Source organism: Pavona decussata, unplaced genomic scaffold, assembly GCF_977016875.1.
Source record: "Pavona decussata unplaced genomic scaffold, jaPavDecu1.1 SCAFFOLD_510, whole genome shotgun sequence".
Classification (NCBI taxonomy): domain Eukaryota; kingdom Metazoa; phylum Cnidaria; class Anthozoa; order Scleractinia; family Agariciidae; genus Pavona; species Pavona decussata.
This window is the reverse complement of record NW_028145827.1, coordinates 164,482-188,519: the sequence shown is the minus strand read 5'-3', so window position 1 is coordinate 188,519 and position 24,038 is coordinate 164,482. Positions and strand designations below refer to the sequence as shown.

Here is a 24,038-nt window from a genome sequence, read left to right as displayed (position 1 = left end):
CTTGAAAAGGGAGTCATGATCACTCCCAAATGTTGGATTTTATTGTTCCTCTTTGCTGTTATATGCTTGCATGAGCAAATCTCTTTTAATAGTATTCTTCTTCTTATTATTATTATTATTATTATTCAATAAGAAAAAAGTAACAACAACTAGGGTGGTAAAGGCAAGTATCATAGTTGCTTTTAAAGCAACAAATGTCATACTATGACATTGGGTTTATTTTGTTCTACCAGCTGCAATATTACTGCTTGAAATGATTGTTACCTTTAGTTCTTGACTGGCCAACTTGTTCACATTATCTATAAACTCAAGTTTGTTTACATTTCAGTTTCTTTTCTGAGCTTTGATGTCAAGGAATGGATCACTGAAAATGACTTACTTGTGCATCGGTTAAAAGTGAGTAAAATAGTTGGCACAATAATGGACTGTTAACTGAAGCAATCCTTTAATGTTGCAGTTCCTATGATCATTAACTTAGCTAGAGATCTCAACAGACAAACAATGTTTGGCATAAAGAGGAAACACCGTTACGTGATCGCGGCATGACAGATGACTCCCATATAGCGTGACCATAAAGCCTATAAACTTATCTCCCCAGCGTCATTAACTGTATTAAAGCCCAGCGCTGGATTGGACAAGTTGTAGGCAGGTCCAAAACTTAAACAATTAATCTACATGTAAAAGCTTAACTAATTACAAAATTAGAGAAGCTAAAGGTAGATCTTACAGTAAGAAAATCTATACAGCAAGCGAGTGATATGCGGACTTTTACTAGACCTATTATAGTTAGACGCATGTCTTGTACTGAGCCAATGGAGAGTAAAGTACTGTCGCACAAGAGATTCACATAGCACTTGATGAGACATGAATAGAGATATTTATTCCTTTAAGCCATACAAAACAAAGGATATAAATGTAGCAGACGGTATTGCAACATGCTAAAAGAAAAGTTTTATGGAGAATGCATGTGAGCATGCAATGGTGAATTTCTCCATAATTTCTTGTTACCATGAACATTGTTCTAGTATTGTTTAATTAGATTTTACGGACAGATCAGTAAAATATTGTTAATGGAACGCGACTCGCGTGCGTTACTCGTTCTCAGTGAGCCATTCATGGCGGGTTGTTTTCAATGGAGCTACTGTGTAGTCATGCTTCCAAGGTCAGCAAAATCAATAGTTCCGTTGTAGCTTAGCTCATAACATTATGGCTTTGTTGTCCTTAGCTTATTGTAACATTTATTTGCATTGGCCGAAAGTATTAAGGCCTCATTCATAACTTGTTAAGTACACGTGTAAAGCCAAGCTGCTGTATAGTACAGCTTAAACTACTGGCTAAGTAAGCAGACACTGTCTAGCTATAAAAGCCCAAGCAAACTGTTAAAGGTTCAATTTTCAGTTCCGTTGTGCAGTGTACTCACTATTTGCTGTCAATTTGTCAAACGTTTTTTCCCTCCCACCCTCCCATTTGCAGATGGGTAGTTTGCGTTCCTTGGCCACGTTCCCGCGTGGTGCGGTTAAGTCTGCGCAGCGACTTCCCCCAAGCTTGTTCGCGTCTTTGCTTTTGTTTATCGCCTGCTAGCCAATACTCTTGTCTGATCTAGCACGTGCTGTCTACCATTCAGCTCGTAGTGCTGGGGAGATAAGTGAGGTTGTTTTTGTCACGCAAACCGGAAGTCGTATTGACTAACCTACCGCAAGGCAGTGTTCCCCTCAATAACGCCATCTTGATTTGTTATCTTTGTTTGTTAAGTATTTTGCGCATACCTTAAGTGCATATCGCTGTTGTGCTACGTTCCTCGGGAACATTGACATTAAGCTACATTTTACAGGGTTAACAAGATGGAATATTAATTTTATAAGTATTACTAACAGTTTTAGTTCAATTTTTTTACTTTCCCAAAAATCTTGAATTTGTCAGTAGTACTAACAGTAGTTGACGTTTTCATTGATGTTGCTGTTTTAGACAGTTAGTTATAATTATTTACAACTGAGCCATTTCTTTTCGTTTTTTCCATAAAAAAGAAAGATAACAGTCAAAAAACAGTAAAGGAAGTTGTGGACAACTTTAAATCTCTACTGGAAAAAGTCCAAGGTATTTGTTTTAATTATGAAAATTGTAAATGGTAATTATTTTCAAAGCCACTTGTAATAAGCATGGCTCATATGTGAGTGTAAACATCTTGTCTGTTAACACCAGATGTCAAAGTAGTTTGTCTGACCTTGGAAAAGTTATAGAAAACAGGAATCTTCCAGAGTTGCATTATGCCAAAGGACTCCTTCTTTAGTCTGAGATTTTCAATCAGTTCTTGCTCTCTTTGTTAATAGACAAGAATCTCTTTTCCAATATGATCTATAACTTGTATTGTTACCCAAGATAAACTAAAGTCTTATTGCACTGAGTAGATTACAACACTTACTGTTTTTATTAATTTAGTTTAATTGAATGCTTTCCTTCACATAGATATTGACAGGAATCTACCTTAAATGTTGTTAAACTCAATGTTATTTTGATTTGTTTTTCCAGGTCTTCCACCAGAGTCTTCCTTTATATGTTATGAACTTGCCATTGTGTATAATTTAAGCCACCTGCTGCTGCGGGGACACACAAATCTACCTGTTGGTGGACATCACAAAAGTACTTTCATTCTTCACAAAAGCCTTTTGAGAGGTACTTCACACTCTTTCTTTCCAGAATTTACAGAAAGCTTTAAAAGCCAAGCAGCTTCACCCAAGGGGCAGGGGGGGGGGGGGGGGGAGGAATACATGTATCTATCCCCTGTACATGTATAAGCTATACAGGTATGTGCCACCCCATAGGGTATGGCTTTTGAGCCGTTTTGTCTGAAAACAGCTAATAAATAGATTTTGACCATTATGGTCTTAAATCGGTTGTGGTTTTAAAGGGAACCACATATTTGTCTTTTCAACTCCAAATGAATAGTATAGAAAGAGAAGCATCCAAATATATCATTCAAGCTGAATTTTTGGGTGAATTTTACCAATTCTTGACTTCTGCGCTGATGCAAAGATTAATTATGCCAGGAGCCTGGTCTGAAACTGGGTATAGAAAATGGCATGTTGGTCTGAAATAGGATCAGGGTTTGAAGAACAGGGCGGCACACCCCTACTGAGAATGCGGTGAGGTACCCCCCACCCTCCTCCCTTGGAGTTTCACCTAGTAACTGTTGATGTATAAATATAACTAGTAACAAATAAATTGACTTAATCAGGGCCGTACCTAGCGCGGGGGCAGAGGGGGCAGCTGCCCCCGCCAGGAAAACTCAATTTGTTTCTAACATCACACTGATCACAAGAAAATCGACTAATTGACTGAAAAAATATTCCTTCAATGTGAATTCCAAATAATTATTTTGGAAAATCTTTTGAGGCAAAAGCCAGTACCGGTTTTCTTATGAAAATAATGATTTTGTCAGTTTGTGCTGCCTATGGTTTAGAATTTGGTGTGTAAATAAAGACTGACAAGCCTACGCCACTTTCTGGCGCGTGTTTTAGTCTTTTTAAATCTAGGTTATACAAGTATATTTTTTTTCAGAGATAAATTGGTTTTAAAAGCCTGCCCTGCTCGCAAGTATTTGTAGCGGGTTTGGATTTAACCATCACATGTTCATCATCTGACAGCTCATTTGCGCCTAATGATTTTTGAGTTTCCTCTTTTGAATTCTGTAGCCGCTGCTAATTACACTCAGCTCTCTACTTTATCACTTTATTCGAAAACTTCACCATTCCAAACACATCCCGACGGTAAACAAATCCGTACCAGAACGGTTCTTGAAATACGAAGATTAAATAAAAGATGTTAAAAAATACTACAAGTAACGACATGGAATAAGCAACTGAGAAACAATAGAAAACGAACGACTAACATAAAAACGGCGAAACACAACTTTGCAACACTGAAAATGACGTGCACACTAAAAACTTATGCAAAGAAAACTGGCTTAAAAAGGGTAAAAGGAGTGTCAGAAAGGCTCTTTACATACATAATAATCTTTAAAGGTGTGGGGGCGAAAGGTATGAAAGATGTAGCACAAACAAATGCAACAAAAGTAGGTGTAAATTAGGCGCGCAGAAAAAGCTATAACTCGCTGTAACAAATTCTCTTCCTTTTGAATATGATCTCTTATTCCGCGTGTTCGACGACGGTGTTTTTATGCCACATAGGGCATTTCAGCTGGTTTGGCTTGGATCTTTTAAGTGCTTGATAGTTTTAACTGCCTTTCTTGTTGAGATTTGTGTAATGTTAGGACAGAAATTAATCATTGCCTGTATCATGCAATGAGCTTCATTCTGTAATTGTTGGAATGCCGGGCCCGACTATTAGTGTTTGTCACAAGGAGTTGTGTTTCTTGGCACGGCTATTTGGTTTTTTGTTCTCTAGTAATCGTTGTAGCGTGTTATGGAGCTATGCAACGTGTCACAGTAATACTGAAAAGGCTTGAATTGTATTTAAATAACTACTGTGTTTTTGCAAATGCTTCGCTCCACTGATATAGTGCGTTTGTATTGTGGAAGCTCAGTGATTTTCTCCCTTTGTTTACAGCAGTGTATCGACTGTGTTTTAAAATGAGAAACAATATTTACTTCAAGCTAAACAAGATGTTAACTCCATAAGAAGTCATGGCAATTTAAAAAAAAAAGCTTCAGTGTGTTTTTTTTCTCTAAACGTCGTAGAGGCAACTTTCTGTGTAGGAGTGAAAACAAAATTAATGTTCAACTAGAAACCCTGTCTACATACGGTAGACCCCTGTGAGGGGTGTGCGGAGTTTGCCCCCACAGACAAAAAATCCTAGGTACGGCCCTGGCTAGTTTACAACTGGGATGATCAGGCTTTATACAGCCTTTTCTCAACTCTGGTAAACCAATCCTAGTTTTGTTCCTTTACTGTGACAATATTTTAGCTAAACTCGTACTGGTCGACAATGAAAAGTAGCATAATTTCTGATTGGTACCCTGAACTGTCCAAACTTTTCAGTAGACCCTAAAAGCTGAAAAGAAGGAATGGCAAAAAATCGCCCCTTATCCTAAAAGACAGAACAGGTTACGGTTAGGTTAGGGTTATGGTTTATTTGGGGTGTTTTTCTGCCATTCTGGGTGTTAGGATTTGGGGTGATTTTCCACTGTTCTGCGTTTTAGGATTTGGGGTGATTTTCCGCCATTCCATGTTTTAGGATTTAGGGTGAATTTCTGCCATTCAGCCGTTCCGTCGTTCCGGTTTTTAGGGTCCCCACACTTTTCTATGCAGACAGCTTAGTTAGCCCAGTCACAAATTGATTTAAAACCAGTCTGTTGTAAGTTTAATGTCATGAAACATTTCCTGCATGTCTTGCCTAGGACAATAATATTTTCAGTTGGCAAAATGTTTGTGGAAGTGTCACAAATATTTGTAGCACAGGCAACTTTCATCTTTGTAGCATTCATGCCTACCAGTACTGAGTAGCAGTAATAATCATGCTTTACTGTTGGTAAATTTGTGAGAAGATCAAGCCGTGATAATTAAATATATCTTAAACTACAATCTTGGACAAAGCTAGTTGAGAAAAACACGAATTGTTTATATAAATTTCAATCTGCCTTAACAAAAACACAGTCTGAGAGTTAAGTAAACCTTCAACACCCTTCCCCTCAATCAATGTTGCTTTGGAGGTCAGATGATAACCCAGTCTTTTTGTCAGTAGCACACCAACACTGACAGGGGGGGGGGGTGGGTGGGTGGGGGGAGTTGTTGATGTGTCACTGTTTGGTGGAGTTTGTGGTTCAACAAAACGGTTCTGTACAGTTTTGACCAAGATTGTAGCTTGTTCAGTATGTACTGAAACTTATTAATCTTGTTCATTTTTTTCCCAAACTTGCAAAAGACAAACTTCAATGAGCAGTATTTCCTCAATAGTTACCTAATGATACTTCTCAGTTCTGTATCAGTAATCTATAATAAAATATTATGTTGCGGTTTATTATTATTATTATTATTATTATTATTATTATTATTATTATTATTATTATTATTTTTATTATTATTATTATTATTATTAATATTATTATTATTTTTTGTTTGGTTTAGAATTTTTCAAACCAGTTTAACTTATATTTTCCTTTCCATGGGCAGTATTCATTACCATAATAAATAGGGAAATAACCAAACATTTTTTTTGAACCACAACATGTACATGCTAGGGTAATTTGTCTTGATGTCAAGGAAAACAAGCTGTTGTTAGTTCATTAATTATTAATACACCTGTAAGTAGTTTATTTTTCTTCTCTTGTTATTTGCAGCTTTTGAGGCCTTTGAAATTGGTGATTTGGATCATGGAGCTTCAAGAGATGGGATGGATTTATTCAGTGTATCAAACATTGATCATACATTGAAGCAGCTGCTACCTTCATTGTTTAAAGCATTCTCTAACAACAACATTGGCTGTGCTCCTCTTGTATTGAGTTGCTGTCTTCTTGCATTTGTTTGGTTACTGGATGAACATGGTAAGTAATCTGCTCACTGTCAGGTTTAACAGGGCATTGTTAAAGGGGCGGTGTCACATATGTTTATTGTCACCATAAACAGCCAAAAAATGTATTTGTTTCAATGGAATCGTTAAAATAGTCTGTGGTTGAGTTTTGTTAACAATAAACCTACTAGAACACAGAAAATGCTCTTAAGTATGTTTGCAGGCTGTGGATGGCTAGGATTGAAGTGGATTGCAACTTGAAAAAATTGGCCAATTTTTGTAAGTTTTAAAGAAGTAGCTAAAAACGGATTATAAATGGTTTGTTCTTCCTCAGAGAAAAATCTTAATATTTTTTTCCTGTTGTTGTAAGAGCAATTTCATGTTACAAAACAGGTTCTTTGTCAAATATTTGAGCAGTAGTAATACATTGTATTGTTATGTGGGTGCCAATGCATTGAGCATGGCCGCAGAACTATTGGGAACACTATGAACCCTCCCCCACCACCTCCAACCCCACCCTGAAAACAAGCCAATCCCTCAAAATAAGTCCCATGAAAGGTTTTTTGAATAAATGAGCCTAGAGCTTATTATTAGACAGTACTTTACTTTTAAATCTAGTATTTTGGTTTAATCTTAAGTTTTATTCAATTTATTCTTCTCCTTGTTTCTTGATTTACTTTCCATTTTCTAGTGAACAGAGTAAAGGCTGTAAAACTTCTTTCTTTGGTGCAAAGTCATTTAAAACATTTGAAAGATGATGTGCAATGCAATGTCATAGACGAGGTGAGAATCAAAGTTGAAGAAATGCCTATTGATAATAACAAACAGTAAGCTTGCACAAAATTCCAAACATTTCTAGCAACTGGACAGCAGTCCCTTTCTGGATAGTTGAGAAAGAGACTAAGCCTAAAGAGTGATGCGAGTGAGTAAAAAACTGAGAAAGACTGGGAAAGAGGTGGGAGAGTAAAGGACTGTGCTATCAACTGTAATTGACAGGTCTGAATTTGCTTTCTATTTAACCCTCTAATGGGTACTGCACTAAGGACTGGTTCACCCCAGTAATGGAATCAGATTGAGCAGAGTCTGCAGAAGTGGAAGCAGAAGGAATCTTCGATTCCACTATGAATCAAAAAATGAAGACAGAATCGTGATTGTAACCCCAATGGAATCAGAATATTTCCTTTTTCTTCTGCTTATGATTCTGTTGCTTGTGTGAACTGGTTTAGTAGAATCATAAGCCTAAGCTGGGGAATCAACCAATCACATAGCTCATTCCTAATCTCTATACCCAATTGATTTAGAAGGGAAAACATGGTGATCTTCAGCCATTTTTCCATCATATCCGTTTGCACTAGGAGGATTCTTTTCATTCTGACTCCAATTCTGTTTCTGCTTCTGTCGCTTCCATCTCTGGTATGAACCACGTGTAGAACAGCCATGTACATAGTTGATAACTGAAAGGAAATTTGGTCACTGAAAGAGATTCAACTGCTGATGTTTCTAGCATGAGCCCTTTGAAGCATCAGCACTTGAATCTCTTTACGGCAGCCAGCTAATACCTAAAGTCATCAACTCTGTTGATAAACCAAACATTCATTACTTTAAATAGCAAAGTTTGTTTGTTTCCCTTTTGCTTTTGTGATCCAAGGTATCTGCTGATCGATGTTCTGTGCACCTGTTTAGTCTGGAGTACATTCCTTCAATCACTAATTGCATTATAACCTCATCAGCGGGAGATTTAACAGGCAAGAAAATAATATGTAAAACCTTGTTAACATTATTGAAATCAAACAAAGCTCAATTTTAATGCAGGAAGCTGCCATTTTTCTTTCCAAAATGCGAATTATTTATCTTGCTGGATATCTATTGTGTACAGATGATACGATGCATGTTATATTTCAGTTTATTTTGTTTTTTTATGATATCAAAACTACAACCAAACTGGTCAGGGTTGAAAAAGAAAGTTGGTTTTATTTCTGAAGTGAACTGATGTAGGCCTTATACCCAAACAGCCAACTAATTTTGACATTATTAGGCCCTTTATGCACCAATCACTTCACTAAAGGCTGCATGTATATCGGGTGATCATGTGAAATTTGATTTTTGGTTTTAACAAAAGAATGAACAAACTCTGAAAAAAAATGGGACTATGTTTCTGTAATGAACTAACATAGGACTTTATGAGGGTAATCCGGAGCAAACTTGGAAGAAAGCCACAATGTAAAATTTGATATAAAAATTATTTGATGCATTATGCATGTAGCCTTTCAGGATTTATTCTAGAAAATGCAGGGCCATAAACATTGCTCTCATGGAATGCTTTAAGTCTGATGATGTTTTTTACAATCATTTTGATTCATTAGATACACAGAACCTGTTAGCGCTGGTGACAAGTATGTTGGCATTCTCGCACTATGCAAATGAAGACTATGACAAAGTACTGACAACACTTCAGGAAAGAGTTGAAGGTCAAGATGTTGGTTTTAATGACCTTTATCTCAAAGGTTAGAACTTCAACGATTTGACTTGTCACTGAACTATAATAGCCTGTGAGCAAGCTCTCGTCTACTGTTGGAAATGCATGCACATGTGAAACCCCACCTTTCACAGTTATAAGTTCAGCCATTTAAACCTGGTTTACACGTACGACGCAAGCATAAGAATAAGCACAAGCACAAGCACAAGGATGTTTACACGTGCGATAACATAAGCATAACGTGACATACGCAAGCGCAGAAGCAGCCGAGATTTGATTCCAACATGGCGGAAAATGGCAACGCATGAGTAACTAGATTGTACGCTGACAACTTGTCACTGTTTTTCAGTTTCCTTTCCTTGCGCGTATGCTTATGCTTGCGTCGTCCCGGTTTACACGTACGACGCAACGACGCAAGCGTAAGCACAAGCACAAGAGAATGGAAAAATCGTTCCATTCTCTTTTGCTTGTGCTTATGCTTGCGTCGTTGCTTCGTACGTGTAAACCGGGACGACGCAAGCATAAGCACAAGCGCAAGCACAAGGCGCTTATGCTTGCGTCGCACCGGTTTACACGTAGGTTTCTTGTGCTTATGCTTGCGTCGTTGTGTAAACCAGGCTTTAGATTTTCCCAAGCAAATGGAATAAGTCACAGGAAATAGCCAAGGACAAATGCCACAAAAGGTTTTAGAAAGTTGACACAAGTTATAAAGTTTTGAGAACGTCATTTTCAATTGGCAATGTGGCTCATTATGCAGCTCTTTGATTGATTCAGCTTAATCAGATCTTATAAATAGCGCCTCGTTTTGTACTTTTAAGAAAAATTTATATTGTGTGGTTCTGGGAAAAAACCATACCTCCCCCATGGAAGGTTTTCTGGTTTGAAACTCCACCCCCTCCCGTTCCACCCCTGAATTTTCAGTCTAGCTTTGTACTTTTCTTTTAAAAATTTGGGCTTTTGGGACACAGCTCCCACTTGAAATTTCCACTTTCACTATGGACGTTTTCTGGAACTTTCACATATTATACAGAATATATATGAGCATTTTATAGATCTTGTATTATCTGAAAAGGTAACTTATGAGAGTGAGAGGGTATTAACTAACCAATGCTTGTCCTTTGGTAAAATACAGGATATGTGTTCTATGTACGAAATGAAGTGGACAAGGCATTATCATTGTTCCAGCAGTGTGTTCACGTCTCGCAGGGCCAAAACAAAGCTGCTGCTTTAAACATGTTAGGCTGTTGCTGTGCTGTTAAGGTATCAAATCAGTTTTATTTTTAATACCAAACAAAATTACAAAATCATATATTAATAAGTGGCAAGTCTAAAACTGTACTTTAAAGGCCTGTGAGACCAAGCTGATAGACGGCTTTCAGTGGCACATTAAAAATATGAGAATCTGAAGTAAGACAAAATCAGAAAGTGGGACAAGTCCTCTGGCTCAAGTGCTCCTTTCTTCTTTCTTTTTGGATGTGTTTTATTAATGACAGTCCTACATTCAAATCCTGGGCCATGTTTGCAAATAGTCAGCTGCATGATATGGTTAAACTGAAAAAATATATAAATTTGTTAATTTGTACATGTATAATGCATAATTCCATGACAAGATGATCAAATGCGCTTTACAAATATGGGGACACTCTCCAGATTGTATTGGTTACTTTTTGAGGAGAAGTGAAAACTGGACTTCTCTGAGAAAAACCTCTCAGAGAAATGATGAGAACCAATAATAAACTCAACCCACATATGATGCCGAATCCTGTTACTGAACCTGAGCCACAATGATGGGAGGCGAGTGCTCTGAACCCTGCGTTATCCCTGCAGGGATGGCATTATCACTATGTTATTATTATCTCTTTGTAAATATCCCGTAATTCAGCTTATGGCTGCAATGGTTATAATAAAGTATCTATCTATCTATCTATCTATCTATCTATCTCGAAGTGTGAGCATAGCAGGCATCTTTTGTTAACTTGTTGACAGTCTAAAGGTTGCTAATGATGTGAAGCTATGTTTCATGTTGTTTTGTTAGCTCTAGCCTGAGTATCTTGACAGTTATTAATATAAAAGAGCAAAAAGGGTCCTTTTGCTGGATTTAAATAAGGGACTGGGTTGATTTACAGCCAATTGTAATAAGTCTTGACAATCTGCGAGCCAGCGAGCCATGCGAGGCAGACGTGCGAGGCGCTCAGGTTAGCCTAAATAGCACTCAGGTTAGCTTAAATAGCTCCCCGGTTAGCTTAACGGTTAGCATTTATGTTGGGGGTTGTTCATGCCTCGCACGCCTCGCATGTTTGGCTCGCATGGCTCGCATGCCTCGCACGTTTGGCTTGCATGGCTCGCACGTTTGGCTCGCTGGCTCACACATTGGCCACACTCAAGTGTAATACTACTCTGCCTTGCCAAAACACAAATGCGGTGTTAATGCAAATTTAATTTTAGTTTTGGGCTGAGAGTAAATTTTTTGCTTTCAGGGAAAACACCACACAGCAGTATCCAAGTTCAAGGAAGCCATTCAAAGTGATTTTGAACAACTGGAAGCTCTTTTTAACATCTGTCTTCAGTATCGAAAGCTGGGGAATTTTACGGCTGAAATACAATGTGTGAAGTTACTGAAAGAGGTGAGGGATAAAAATGTAATCAGCCAAGTAAGAGAACTCATCATAGAGAAATATGGAAAGATTTGAAGACCAACAAGTTTTCTCCAGGCTTTAACTGCTAGTAGCGAATTTCCCTAGTAGCCTGTGAGCCGGCGGGGGTATTTTGCCATAGAAGTGTCAAACATGTGTTGTGAAATGTCTGCCATAGCAACGACTAAAACCTAGCCATTTATATAATAAGTGCTTTACCCTAAATAGTATAGAAGAGTGCTTAGACCTAAATAATATCATTCATTGCTTCCCCCTTAACTGTTGTAGATGGCGTAAAATGCAACGTTTGGTGTGTAGCATTCTGCAAAATACCCCTGCCCTCTCTGAGCTGGGTCTCTCGCCTAGGATTCTTTCAGATGACTCCGACATCAAGAGAGTTTGTGAAAAGCAAAATAGTTAACTTGTTTACAGGTTGAATCCACGCAGCTCGATTGCTCAATGCACATGCGCATTAACTGTTTCCTAGCTAGGGAGACTATTGAGGTCATTTTGACTATTGTGGTAGTTGAAATATCATTGCGATACTATTGCAATAACGTTGTAATGTTGTCTTCGCCCATTGTCAGCTTGTGCACTGTTATAAAGAACGACTTAACTTACCACCTCTTTAAATACAGATAAGACCCTGGAACAAGCTATTAAAACTATCAATATTTGAGAAAACTATTGCAACAGTTATCGATAGTTGAAATTGTGATTGATATTGCATAGCTATTGGAACTCTCACTATTGCGATGAATTGTTACATACTTATTCCCAGCCAGATATAGAATGGTGTCGCTATCAATATTATCTTTCAACAAGTAATCACAGAAGCTCTATCCATAGTGTGGCTCTAAAACAAGAAATCTGGCTACAAGTTTCTTGTGCTACTGTAAGTGCCCTCCAGGTCATAATAATTATGCAGTCACTCAAGATTTCCTTGTTTGTTTATTTTTTTGTTTATTTAGGCCATCAGTGGTAAAGTGGAAAGTGAACAGTGCTGTAATGTCGCAGTGGTTTCTACTGACCATGGGCATGATCACAGAGATAGGAGATTAGGTGAGTGTTCCATGAATGCTGGGGAGCAGGTGAGCAGTGGCGGCGCGGTGCACCGGTGACAGCACTCGCCTCCCACAAATATGGATCGGATTCAATTACCAGACTCGGCATCATATGTGGGTCGAGTTTGTTGTTTGTTTTCGTCCTTGCTCCGAGAGGTTTTCTCTGAGGACTCCAGTTTTCCTCTCTCCTCAAAGACCGAAATTTCCAAATTCCAATTCAATCTGGAGAGAGTCCCCAATTAGTGTTCTGCACTAAATACAGTGGAATAAAGTGATTTATTTATTTTATTTAAAGCAGAGTTAGTTCTACCTGTTGATCAATATCATAATGCCTTTCAACAATACAATGTATCAAGTGAGTATGAAGTCAAGGGAATGTGTCCTTCATACATGTCCTATTACGCGGGATGCCCCGAGGGGGCATACCGTGTCTTAAAACGGGTCGATTTCTTTTTACGCGGGATGCCCTGAAGGGGCATACCGTGTCTAAAAACGGGTCGATTTCCTTTTTTTTTTACGCGGGATGCCCTGAGGGGGCATACCGTGTCTAAAAACGGGACGATTTCTTTTTCTTCGTCGTAGCTTCAAATCGGTACATTAATTTATTCATTAAACTCACCCCTCTCCTACTCGGGGTGTATTGTTCTGATTGTCTTCAACAGAAGCAGGCCAATCAAAATCCATTCTTGTCGCTTACATCGCTAGGGAGGGGACCCTTTCACCCCTACCTGTGTGACGTCAACGCATCATTTGATCTATTTATTAAAAACGGATTAAATTTGGGGCGATATTGTTTATCACATGTTCTGGACTCAAGTGTGCCGTTTTCAAACGGAAATTTCACCATTTTGAAGCGGCAAATCGAAAGAATAACTTCTTAGAAGCACTCGACATTTAAAACGGTAGAAATTGGTGAGTTCATGGCGAAGGAATCGTGCTTTGTTTGACAGTCCTTGACCACGACGTGAGACTAAAAAGAGGTCATTGAGAAGCTTACGTTATCGTAATGGAATTCCACACATTTCCGGTGAAAGTCTGAGTCGCGTAACACAAGGAAAACAACGTAACGCGATCGTCGTGACTCAAACTATTCCATTAGCAAGGATAGTTTTATCAATCGGCGAAGCATACAGTTGGAAAAAATGAATCAGCCCCAGCATCACGCGTAATGCCAGTAAAGCAGGCATCTTGTTTTCTTTTTTTTTTTTTTCTTCCTCGTAGCTACAAATCGGTACATTAATTTATTCATTAAACTCACCCCTCTCCTACTCGGGGTGTATTATTCTGATTGTCTTCAACAGAAGCAGGCCAATCAAAATCCATTCTTGTCGCTTATATCGCGAGGGAGGAGACCCACTCACCCCTACCTGTGTGACGTCAATGCATCATTTGATCTATTTATTAAAGACAGATTAACTCGCGCCATATTGTTTTAACATGTTCTGGACTCAAGTGTGCCGTTTTCAAACGGAAATTTCACCATTTTGAAGCGGTAAATCGAAAGAATAACTTCTAAGAAGCACCCGACACGTAAAACGGTGGAAATTGGTGAGTTCTTAGTGAAGGAATCGTGCTTTGTTTGACAGTCTTAGACCACGACGCGAGACTGAAAAGAGGTCATTGAGAAGCTTACGTTATCGTAATGGAATTTGACAAATTTCCGCTGATAGTCTGAGTCGCGTAACACACGGAAAACAACGTAACGCGATCGTCGTGACTCAAACTATTCCATTAGCAAGGATAGTTTTATCAATCGGCGAAGCATACAGTTGGAATAAATGAATCAGCCCCAGCATCTCGCGTAATGCCAGTATAGCAGGCATCTTGTTTTTTTTCTTCGTAGTAGCTACAAATCGGTACATTAATTTATTCATTAAACTCTCCCCTCTCCTACTCGGGATGTATTGTTCTGATTGTCTTCAACAAAGGCAGGCCAATCAAAATCCATTCTTGTCGCTTATATCGTGAGGGAGGGGACCCACTCATCCCTACCTGTGTGACGTCAATGCATCATTTGATATATTTATTAATGACGGATTAAATAGTCGCGCCATATTGTTTTAACATGTTCTGGACTCAAGTGTGCCGTTTTCAAACGGAAATTTCACCATTTTGAAGCGGTAAATCGAAAGAATAACTTCTAAGAAGCACCCGACACGTAAAACGGTGGAAATTGGTGAGTTCCTGGCGAAGGAATCGTGCTTTGTTTGACAGTCTTAGACCACGACGCGAGACTGAAAAGAGGTCATTGAGAAGCTTACGTTATCGTAATGGAATTTCACAAATTTTCCGTAGCCTCCCACGCAGACGTTCTTGGGGGTTCGTCACGCGTTCCTGCCCTAAGAACGTCTGCGTGGGAGGCTAAAATTTCCGGTGATACTCTGAGTCGCATAACACAAAGGAAACAACGTAACGCGATCGTCGTGACTTAAACTATTCCACTAGCAAGGATAGTCTTATCAATCGGCAAAGCATACAGTTGGAATAAATGAATCAGCCCCAGCATCACGCGTAATGCCAGTGTAGCAGGCATCTTGTTCCATATTTTAAGAGACTTTTCCATATATAAGAAGGAACATACTGTATATATATGGAACAGTCAACGGCGAACTCAAACTCCTTCAAAATCGCTCAAAAAACCGCTTTTGAGGTAAAAGGACGACTATATACCACAGATAAGGTAATTCAACGTTTATTTATCATTGATTTATATACATAGTTAGCGATATAATATCGCTATAGGGGAAGCAAACGGTAAATCCAGTGCATTTACTATATAATAATAATCCGGCTACACAGACACATTGTGTGGGCCCCCTATGGTCAAACCTCTGCAATTTATATAGCTGCTGTCTGTATTATCGGTGTGTCCGTAATAGCAAGGTGTCTGCAAGGCGACAGTTGACTGCATTCAGTATTCTAATTTTGAATATTTCTTACTTATCAAAATCTACCTTTGGCCACAAGTTACCTTGACAATGACGTCATAATGGTTGAGGTGACACTGGAGAAAGTTAACCATGGTAAACTTAAGTTTACGATGGTTAACGGCACCGCAAGTGTGACCCCCAATTTTCAGTTTACCATGGTAAACCTAACTCTTCGATAACTCTGGTAAGTTGCCCTGACAACAGCGGCAAGAACAAAGTTGACTTGACCCCAGATAAGAATCAAGTTACCAAAAAAAGAGGTGGGTACATCTCTTGTCTATCTAAACCATGCTTATTTTGTTGACAGTTTGTCATCTTTTTGGACAAACGCAGTAATTACAATACATTTGTGGATTCATATTTGAGACTCTCTACGGGTTTTTCCGAAGAAATCGAAGACGCGAAGATCACCGCGGAAAAAACGAAGATCTTAAGATTGAAGCGAAGATCTAAAAATTGACCAAAATTTGCGTAATCAAATTGAACACTCAGATATAAAACTGTTAAAACTCGTAAACACTACAGAAAATATCTGTTATTTCTGACTTTTGGCATTTGACCACATTTCTGTGTGTTCTGAATGGGGTTGACATACCTGCGCGACTCCCGCTGTGTGTCCGTTTTGGTTTTACAAGCATGTCTTTAAGCGATTTCCTTTTGTATAAGAGAATCTTCCCTTTAGATCAAAATCTGATGCGACGGCTCTTAAAGGTGTTTGTCTTGATCGTGAGGGGGAATTCTCAAATATACTGAATGGAGGGTTTCTTACTGATCACCAAGAGCCGTAAGGATTAGGTTTTGATATGCCATTGTGTATGCTAGGTCTGTGGCATTTGTTAAGGGTTATCGGCTTGGATTGACTTCAAGATTTTAGGTAGCGCTAGATAAATGTTTTCTGTAAGGATACAGGATCCGTGGATTTCTTAACTCGTGAATTAATGCTTCTGCTATTGTATCTCGCTGCGTGAAGATTGCACGGATAAGAGTGTCCAACAGATCCTCGTCTTTACAAAGCTTATCATTGTTGTCTCTCGCTTTCGAGAGCTATAGCTTGTTGGGCTGTCTTTTAGCTCTCTGAGTTGCTTCTTACCTTAAAAACAGCTATTACTGTTCTTAGAGCTGACACGTACCTCCATTATTTTGGTTAGCTCGCATCCGCAGTAGATATTTAAAGCTAAGACAGAAAACTATCTTGTAAGTCTCTAGGATGCTAGTTAAATTTCTTCTGGCGAGTGTCTAATGTGGTTTCTCATGCAAGACTGTAGTTTCGATTTCTTGGAATCTCATCAGTTGCTAGCATGTTAAAATGGGGTTAAAACGTCGCCAAAGAATCCAACAATCCTTTATTGTTTCAATAACTGTTTCTATTGGTTTTCGTGGATGTAAACAGTGAGTTATGCAATTTTCTATTGAAGTGAAATATTTATTAACTGTGAATAACACTGAATAAACGTTTAAGCCATTTCAATCCGATAAAACGAAGATCTTCCTAAAAAAAACGAAGATTTGCGAAAAAATCGCGAAGAAAACGAAGACCGTGGGTACCCATAGAGAGGCTCATATTTTAAAAACATGAAATTTATTTCCCCGCTCATTCGCGCGTGTGTTTGAGTCCCTTTCAACGAGCTGGCAAATGAAGTCGAATGTTTCCCGTGTTACCCTGAAATGGTCTTTCCAAAGGGCTCTAAGGAGCCAGTTATTATACATTTTCTTAAACCATCCCTGTGGTCGAGGGTAAACCCAGGCTTGCCTGCGCGCTCTTCTTTGTGCGTGCCTTTGCCGTCTACGGTTAATTAACGAAACCGCTGCACTTTCTTTGGTCCCAAGATCTAAAAAGTTGTATGTAAGAAGGAAGCGAATTCTACGTGCTCGTCTAAGCAGCAGAATTAAAAGCAAAATGGGAACAATTGAAAATACAACTCTCTCTTGTTGATCCATAATTTTATTACGCGCCAAGTAACAGTTCAGTAACTTACCGGCAGCCGATATGAACTCACGCGACATGTCAACATTTGGTGTACTCGTCACGTATAAGTTTACTGATCATGCGAAAAAGTGCACATGGAAAGCGTCAAATCTATTTTTTATGACTTTGACAGCTTTACTACGGTAACTAGGTGGTTCACAGGCGGCCCAAGCTCAAGCTGTGAGTTGTGGTGATCATCTTGCGTAATAACCGTCACGACGCAAATTTAAGAGTTTGTATGGGAATATTTACGATCGGGTTTAGGAGGTAAAAATTCCGAAAATTTCTGAAAAAAAATTACATACCTTGTTTATACGGTGTACTGTTTGTTGTTTCTCTGTCTCCTTTTTGCGTTTGCGAGATGATAACCACAACTCACAGCTTGAGCTTGGGCCGCCTGTGGGTGGTTGCGCAATTTACCTTGGTGAAGGAATTTTTACCATGGTAAAGCCTCTAGTGTGACCTCAGCCAATGACACCGAAACGTCGGTTTTTATCGTTCGTTTTCGCTTGTTTATGTCTTAACAAACCGTTATTGATAAAAAATTATTTCAGTGTCATGTCTTTTTCATACTATGTGTTACCTAGATGATGGCTTTTAGCTGGGTCCCAGTCAGCCTAGTTCCTGAATAGGCCACCCAGCCTAAATGAAGTTTACCTTATCTTGCCTTACGTACCATTGTACCTGGGGTGTGTGGTTGATCAAAAAAGATAACGCAAGATGAATTACCTGCAGAAAACTGAAGCGTGTTTAAAAATACACAATCTTACCTTTATTCTGGTTGTATCGGCCAAGCAGAACTATTACCATATGACATTTGTCTCTCTTTAATCCTGTTAAAACAGAATTAACAATCCCTCCAAGATTTGCCTTGACTGGTGGGATGCCAAGAACTAGAATAACAACAGAACTTGTCACTTACATGTTGGCGAAACGATCTGCAGAACTTGGCAGGTTTGTGCTGTTATTTAAAATATCTCACGGTGAAACACTACAGCAATGTTGTCAAGGACGGTGCCTACTAAAACCGAAGTATTTTTTCGCGGTTTATGACTATGCGGGAAAAGCAGATCTTAGCAAGGGCTATGGAAATCCAAAAAGAAAATTGGGAGTAACCACGCATTTTTTAGAGATAATTAAGCAACAATTATTCTAAAAAGCAGTTACCAAATTGAAGCTTTATTATCTCTGAAAAATGCAGGGTTACCCCCAGTTTTCTTTTCGGATACCAAAAGCGCAATTTAAGAGCTTGTGTTTATAATTGAAGGGCTCGGGGCAAAACCGATCAAAAGTGCTTTTCAGATCGCGTTTTGCTGTGTTAGGTCAGATTCAGGAAACGTTGCCTCAATGTTTTATCCACCACTTTGTGCTTTGTTTTGAGATAAAACGGAAATCTTGCGCATAATCATAGATTTTTATTGCGCACAAAACGCAAAACAGCGGATAAAACATTGGAGCAGCGTCTCCTAAAGAAATTCAAGATTACATACAAAAGCGTGATTACTGATGAAACTGGACTGCACTCAGTCCTGTTACCATTATTAATATGGACACAATTTAAGGGACAGACCAGTGTCCGTGTTATGGAGCTAAATAGATTGAAGTCTCCCTGGAACTAAGTGAACTGTTTTTAGTTTTGTTGTTTTTTGTTGTTTTGTTGACTCTCATTCCTCTTGGCATTCAAAAAACTAGTACAAATACACCAAAAGAACTCAGTTGGCGATAAAAAGACATTGTCTTTTGGCGAAATGAAACCTCCTTTTTTCAGGTTTGAGGAAGCAGCTAACTGTTATCTTGAGTTACTGGCCAACATTGTAGAGATGCAGTCATCAAACTCTGTAAGTAACGCATTATGGTGCAGGTAACTTTCTCAAAACAAGTTTCATGAGTCTGCATACAGAGTCCCCATACTGCTGGACACTATAATGAACATACACGAGGTACTAATAATCAGTGTTCATCACTGGAGAGTGATCTCGGGTCAATACACTGACAAAATAGGCCACTATACTACCAATAGCTTATGTCATAAGCTCCTGATACTACACAATAAGACACAAACAATTTTATAAAGAAGACAAGATTCTCGCAATTATCTATGCAAACTGACTGTTGCCCCCCCCCCCCCCCCGCAAAAAAAAAAAAACAACTAAAACTGAACAAAATTCAGGCTTGAGTGGGATTCGAACCTCATTACCTCTGCGATGCCGATGCAGTGCTCTACCAAATGAGCTATCAAGCCAACTGGGAGCTGGTCATGTTCTGAGATCATGATATACACGTGAAGAATAAAATTAATATAAATATTATATGAAACATGTATACGCACAGTAACGAAAGGTTATATAGAAGAAAAGATTCTTGCAGTTATCTACGCAACCAGACTGTTGCTAAAAGTCCTGAGAAAAAAAATCCAGGCCTGAAATCATTTTGCAGTTTGCTTGACGTTTTTGAATAGATTTCCTGAGATGAATTTAGCAAACGCGTAAAATTTCGTAGATATTACAAAAATTACTCAAATTTTAATAAAACTTTACAGGTGGCGTGGCACACCATGTCACTTTTTATGAAATTCTTGTATATACTGGTTGTGGCAAGAGTATCAGACCTTTATGAAAGGAAAGGTTTGCAAAATTTAGTCTGTAGTTAGTGTTACAATCTAACGTTTGGGAATCTAAAAGTGACTTTCCTCTCCTGTACTCATATTACAGTCAGATACCATTCATCTACCGAGTCCTACAGAGTTATACCGGCAGTGTGCAGTTACACTGCTGAATGCTGGTAGATACCAAGACACTTTGACTGTGTGTGATAAAGTGCTAACGACTGCTGATAGCGGAAAACCAACTAAGAATGGTATGAAATAGAATTTTCATAAACAAACCTTGTTTTATCAGTTGTTGTTGTTGTTAATCATTGAGACGTTTTCTTTGGTCATTTTGTAAGAAAAGAAAACTCAGTGCAGAAAACAGTGTTGGATGTTCTCGGAAACCTTTATGGGCCACTTGCATTCTCACAAATTTGCTTGGTCAATTGCACTCGCTCAAAATCTCTTGTCACTTGATAAAAATAGCTTTGACGTGAAGACGTTGCAATGACAAATTCTGTTAGTTACTACTAGGACAGTGCCTTGAAATTTTCGCCATATCTTACAGTTATTTAGAACAGAACGGTTGATAAGGTAATCTGGCCGCCGTAGAGAGATTCGAGTGCTGGCGTTTTGTGAGTTCATCGACAGAGGGAATAGAATGAAGGGCTAACGCTCGAAACGTCAACACTCGAATCTCTTTTCTCAACCGACGCAGCACCACAGTTTCTTTAGAAACTAAACCCCGTACTTGTTTTTTAAGTTATATTCTGTTTTGTTTTTTTTTATTATTATTATTATTCGTGTTGTGTACGAACTCACCATTAATAGCGATGTCTCTACCTTGAAAGGTTACGGCGATGAACAGAATGAAATCTCCACAGCTCCCAGGAAAAGACTGCGATCAAATGAGGATGACAGTGCAACCAGCACAGTTGAAGAAAGTATGTTTTGTGGTATGCTGATGTTGAAAGCTGAGGCCTTAATTCATCTTCATCAACCACTTGAAGCGCTACAGGCCCTCAACAGGTACAGTACTAATCTATGAAAGCGTACTAATACTTTTTGTGTGATAAATTTGTGGTGAAATATGCAACGTTCATAGGCAACTTCATTGTCGAGCTTTGAAGGTCTTGAAATTTGAAGCGCTGTAATTTCGTAAAAATTTTAGTCAAATACTTTTGGTTGGTTGTCCATTGTATGTTTAGAAAGGAGAGTTTGGGTGAGAGTTAAATTCCAGCGAAAATTTCTCTGAAAGATGTACACGTAGTTACATTTTTTTATACTGTACGATGTCCTCGGGAATTGGGATTTATTTTCTAAACAGTCATTGAAAAGTTCTGTGTAGACCCTATGTAAAAATGGCTGACATTTTAATATTCTCCTGTTTGCAACCAAATTAGCTCTACTAACTTCGTTCTTGAGTTTAAAAATCAAAAGAATATTTTACTTAGAATGAGGCTTGTCGGGCTAATTCACCTTTCCGGCGTTAGATTTCACGTGTAGTGTCACGTGACTTCTGATGTAAACAAACTGCGAAATTTCGGGCATCCGTTCTTTCCACTAACTACGAGTCCCTATTTCAAGTTCCCGTTAATATAAGCTTATATATTTTCCATTGCTTAAAGTATTCGAAACTCGAATAGTTCCAGGTACAAAATATCAATACATAAGAATTAGAGCGACTACAATGCCATGAATGTGGGGGAACTTAAAAAGTATTTGCAGGAACGTGGAGTTTCAATGATGCAGACAATTTACCACTAAACTTATGATATACCAATCAATTTTTCCCTGAGGACCGTGAACAACTTCAACTTGTCAGTGTGTGCAGACAAAAGAAAATTAAAATGTCAGCCTTTTTCTTTACGTTAGGCACCAAAAGGGTAAAAACCCAATAAGGCAATATATATCCCCTGGTTGGTTGATCAATGCGTTTTTCTCTTCACCTATCTGCCTGTCATTGTATTGAGATGGTGAGGAGAAATTACATTTTCATTATATTTTTGATCATCCAAGGGTGTTGAAAACACTAGAAGGTGTCCAATCATCCCATTTTTACTTGGCTCTTCAAGACAAAGAAGCCTCCGAGGAACAGCAGCGAAAAAGGAGAAGAATTGACACTGGTAAGCGTCCATCCTGACCTGCGAAGACTCAAAGATTGTTGTTCAGTCTCAGAGATCACTGCATCCTTGAAAGGGTGGAGCTTGAAAGTGTCATCCCTGGGTTTTCAACTCATATTGACAGGCATTTTCCATACTTAAACCTGAGAATTTTCTTTTTTTCTAAAACTATCTGTTGATTGTCCTAAATCTGACCGTTTTCCGTAGAACGTCGCGAAACCGGTTTGGATCCGCGCCTGGTACTACTGTTATTCAACATTGTGATCACGTAACATTTATTGGATAGCAATTTTCGATCGGCGGCTAAACATGATCTGAACGTCATGCCGACATGTGTTTGTTGAAGAGAATCATACATGGGATCTTATCGTTCCAACATTGTGGCACAACATTTGTTCACGTATAAAGAAAGGAAATGTTGTGCCAACGTGTTGGCATATTGGGACTGTAAAAAGTCCAAGATTCAACCAATCGTTACGCTTTTCGCTGCCGTCAATCACTGGAGCGGACCTCTTAAAAACAATAACGTTTGGCTCAACGGAGTCAAAAGATCATGTTCGTATGCTGTGATTGGCGGTTTGCGATCCACTTTGTTAATTTTCTGTATTTTTGCGGTGAACAGCGGTGAACCAGTTGCCGCCGTAATTATGATTGACAGCAGTAAAACATGTAAATAGTTACTTGAGGCTCAAGTTCAGAGTCCGTATGTTATTGAAAAGCGCAGTAAAAGGGTTATTTTTCCTTTAAAGGAGACAGCACCCTGTTGACAGAGCAAAAACAAAGAATTGAACCAAATGAGCTTGTGAAATTAAAGGTGAGTATTATCTATACCTGTTATCTCGAACTTACCCCAAGACTATGTTTGGCAATTCACACAAAGCTTACTCGATGATGGAAACAATCAAAAGCCGCTTCTCGCCAGCCATCAAATATGATTATAGTTCTTGTTGCCTAGCAACATGTTTCAACAAATTCAGGTGACATTTTTGAGACAGCGTTACAACTAAACCAGAAACACTTCCTGTTTGTCATCGGATACACCGCAAGAAGCTAGAAAAAACAGTGTTGTCACCTCTTGTGGTTCTCACTCTGCCATCAGCAGTCATTTGCCATTCACTTGACGTTTTGCTTGCAGGTGCGGGCATACAACAGAAAAGCTTCGATTCTAGAAGGCCTGGATCAGACCCATGATGCCCTACATGAGTTGCATCTCAGTTTGGAGTGTTTGCCAGGTGATTGAAATTTCAATTCTCCTTAATTATTCCACGCATCAACGCTCAGAGATTTTTGTCTTAGTTTATAGCATAAATCTGTTTATTCTCATCGCTTAATACTTGAAAGTGTATTGACAGTGCAACAAGGAGCAAAAAGAAGTTGCATTTTTGGAGAATAAACAATTGCATTATAAACTGTTGGGATGTTGTCCCGTAGTTAAATTTCAGTGAAAGTAATTTCGGGTTTGCTTTTGGTGTTGGTCTACTGTGCTTTGTGATTGGTTAAAAAACATTGCGCTCTTTTCTCAGCCAATTAAAAAGTAAAACCAAAATCAGGTGAGACTTGCTCGCACTTGTTTTCCCGGACTTGACTTCGTTCACTTGTGTTTGCTTCAAGTTTTGTTTGGTTGTTGTGTTTTTTAAGTTGCATCTACCTTAATGTGTTTTTCCAAGGACCCAAATTCAATTTTCTCTTTTAAGAAATCCCTTAAGAATTCAATAATTAAAATCTATGAAAAACACGTGATTTTCTAGCTTATTGCTTTTATCTGTTTAACGTCATGTAGCTAACTTAATTAATTA

The 24,038-nt window shown here is 38.6% G+C and overlaps 1 protein-coding gene across 7 annotated transcripts in view; it reads left to right on the top strand.

The window, feature by feature from the left end:
* The window catches only part of LOC146450028 (uncharacterized), a 31,373-nt gene that overhangs the window by 2,898 nt on the left and 4,437 nt on the right, over nt 1-24,038 (top strand). For 3 of the 7 annotated variants that reach the window (XM_085100853.1, XM_085100850.1, XM_085100854.1), the window contains exons 3-19: nt 329-396; nt 2,025-2,094; nt 2,527-2,670; nt 6,294-6,497; nt 7,155-7,246; nt 8,112-8,208; nt 8,827-8,967; nt 10,072-10,199; nt 11,417-11,563; nt 12,544-12,634; nt 18,378-18,486; nt 19,301-19,370; nt 20,244-20,388; nt 20,971-21,148; nt 22,139-22,245; nt 22,992-23,056; nt 23,378-23,474. In XM_085100853.1, the coding sequence (XP_084956979.1) occupies nt 329-396; nt 2,025-2,094; nt 2,527-2,670; nt 6,294-6,497; nt 7,155-7,246; nt 8,112-8,208; nt 8,827-8,967; nt 10,072-10,199; nt 11,417-11,563; nt 12,544-12,634; nt 18,378-18,486; nt 19,301-19,370; nt 20,244-20,388; nt 20,971-21,148; nt 22,139-22,245; nt 22,992-23,056; nt 23,378-23,474 (1,953 nt within the window). Of the gene's footprint in view, nt 1-328; nt 397-1,105; nt 1,163-2,024; nt 2,095-2,526; nt 2,671-6,293; nt 6,498-7,154; nt 7,247-8,111; nt 8,209-8,826; nt 8,968-10,071; nt 10,200-11,416; nt 11,564-12,543; nt 12,635-18,377; nt 18,487-19,300; nt 19,371-20,243; nt 20,389-20,970; nt 21,149-22,138; nt 22,246-22,991; nt 23,057-23,377; nt 23,475-24,038 lie in introns of all 7 variants that reach the window. The other 4 variants (XM_085100856.1, XM_085100852.1, XM_085100857.1 and 1 more) reach the window with 4 other exon arrangements.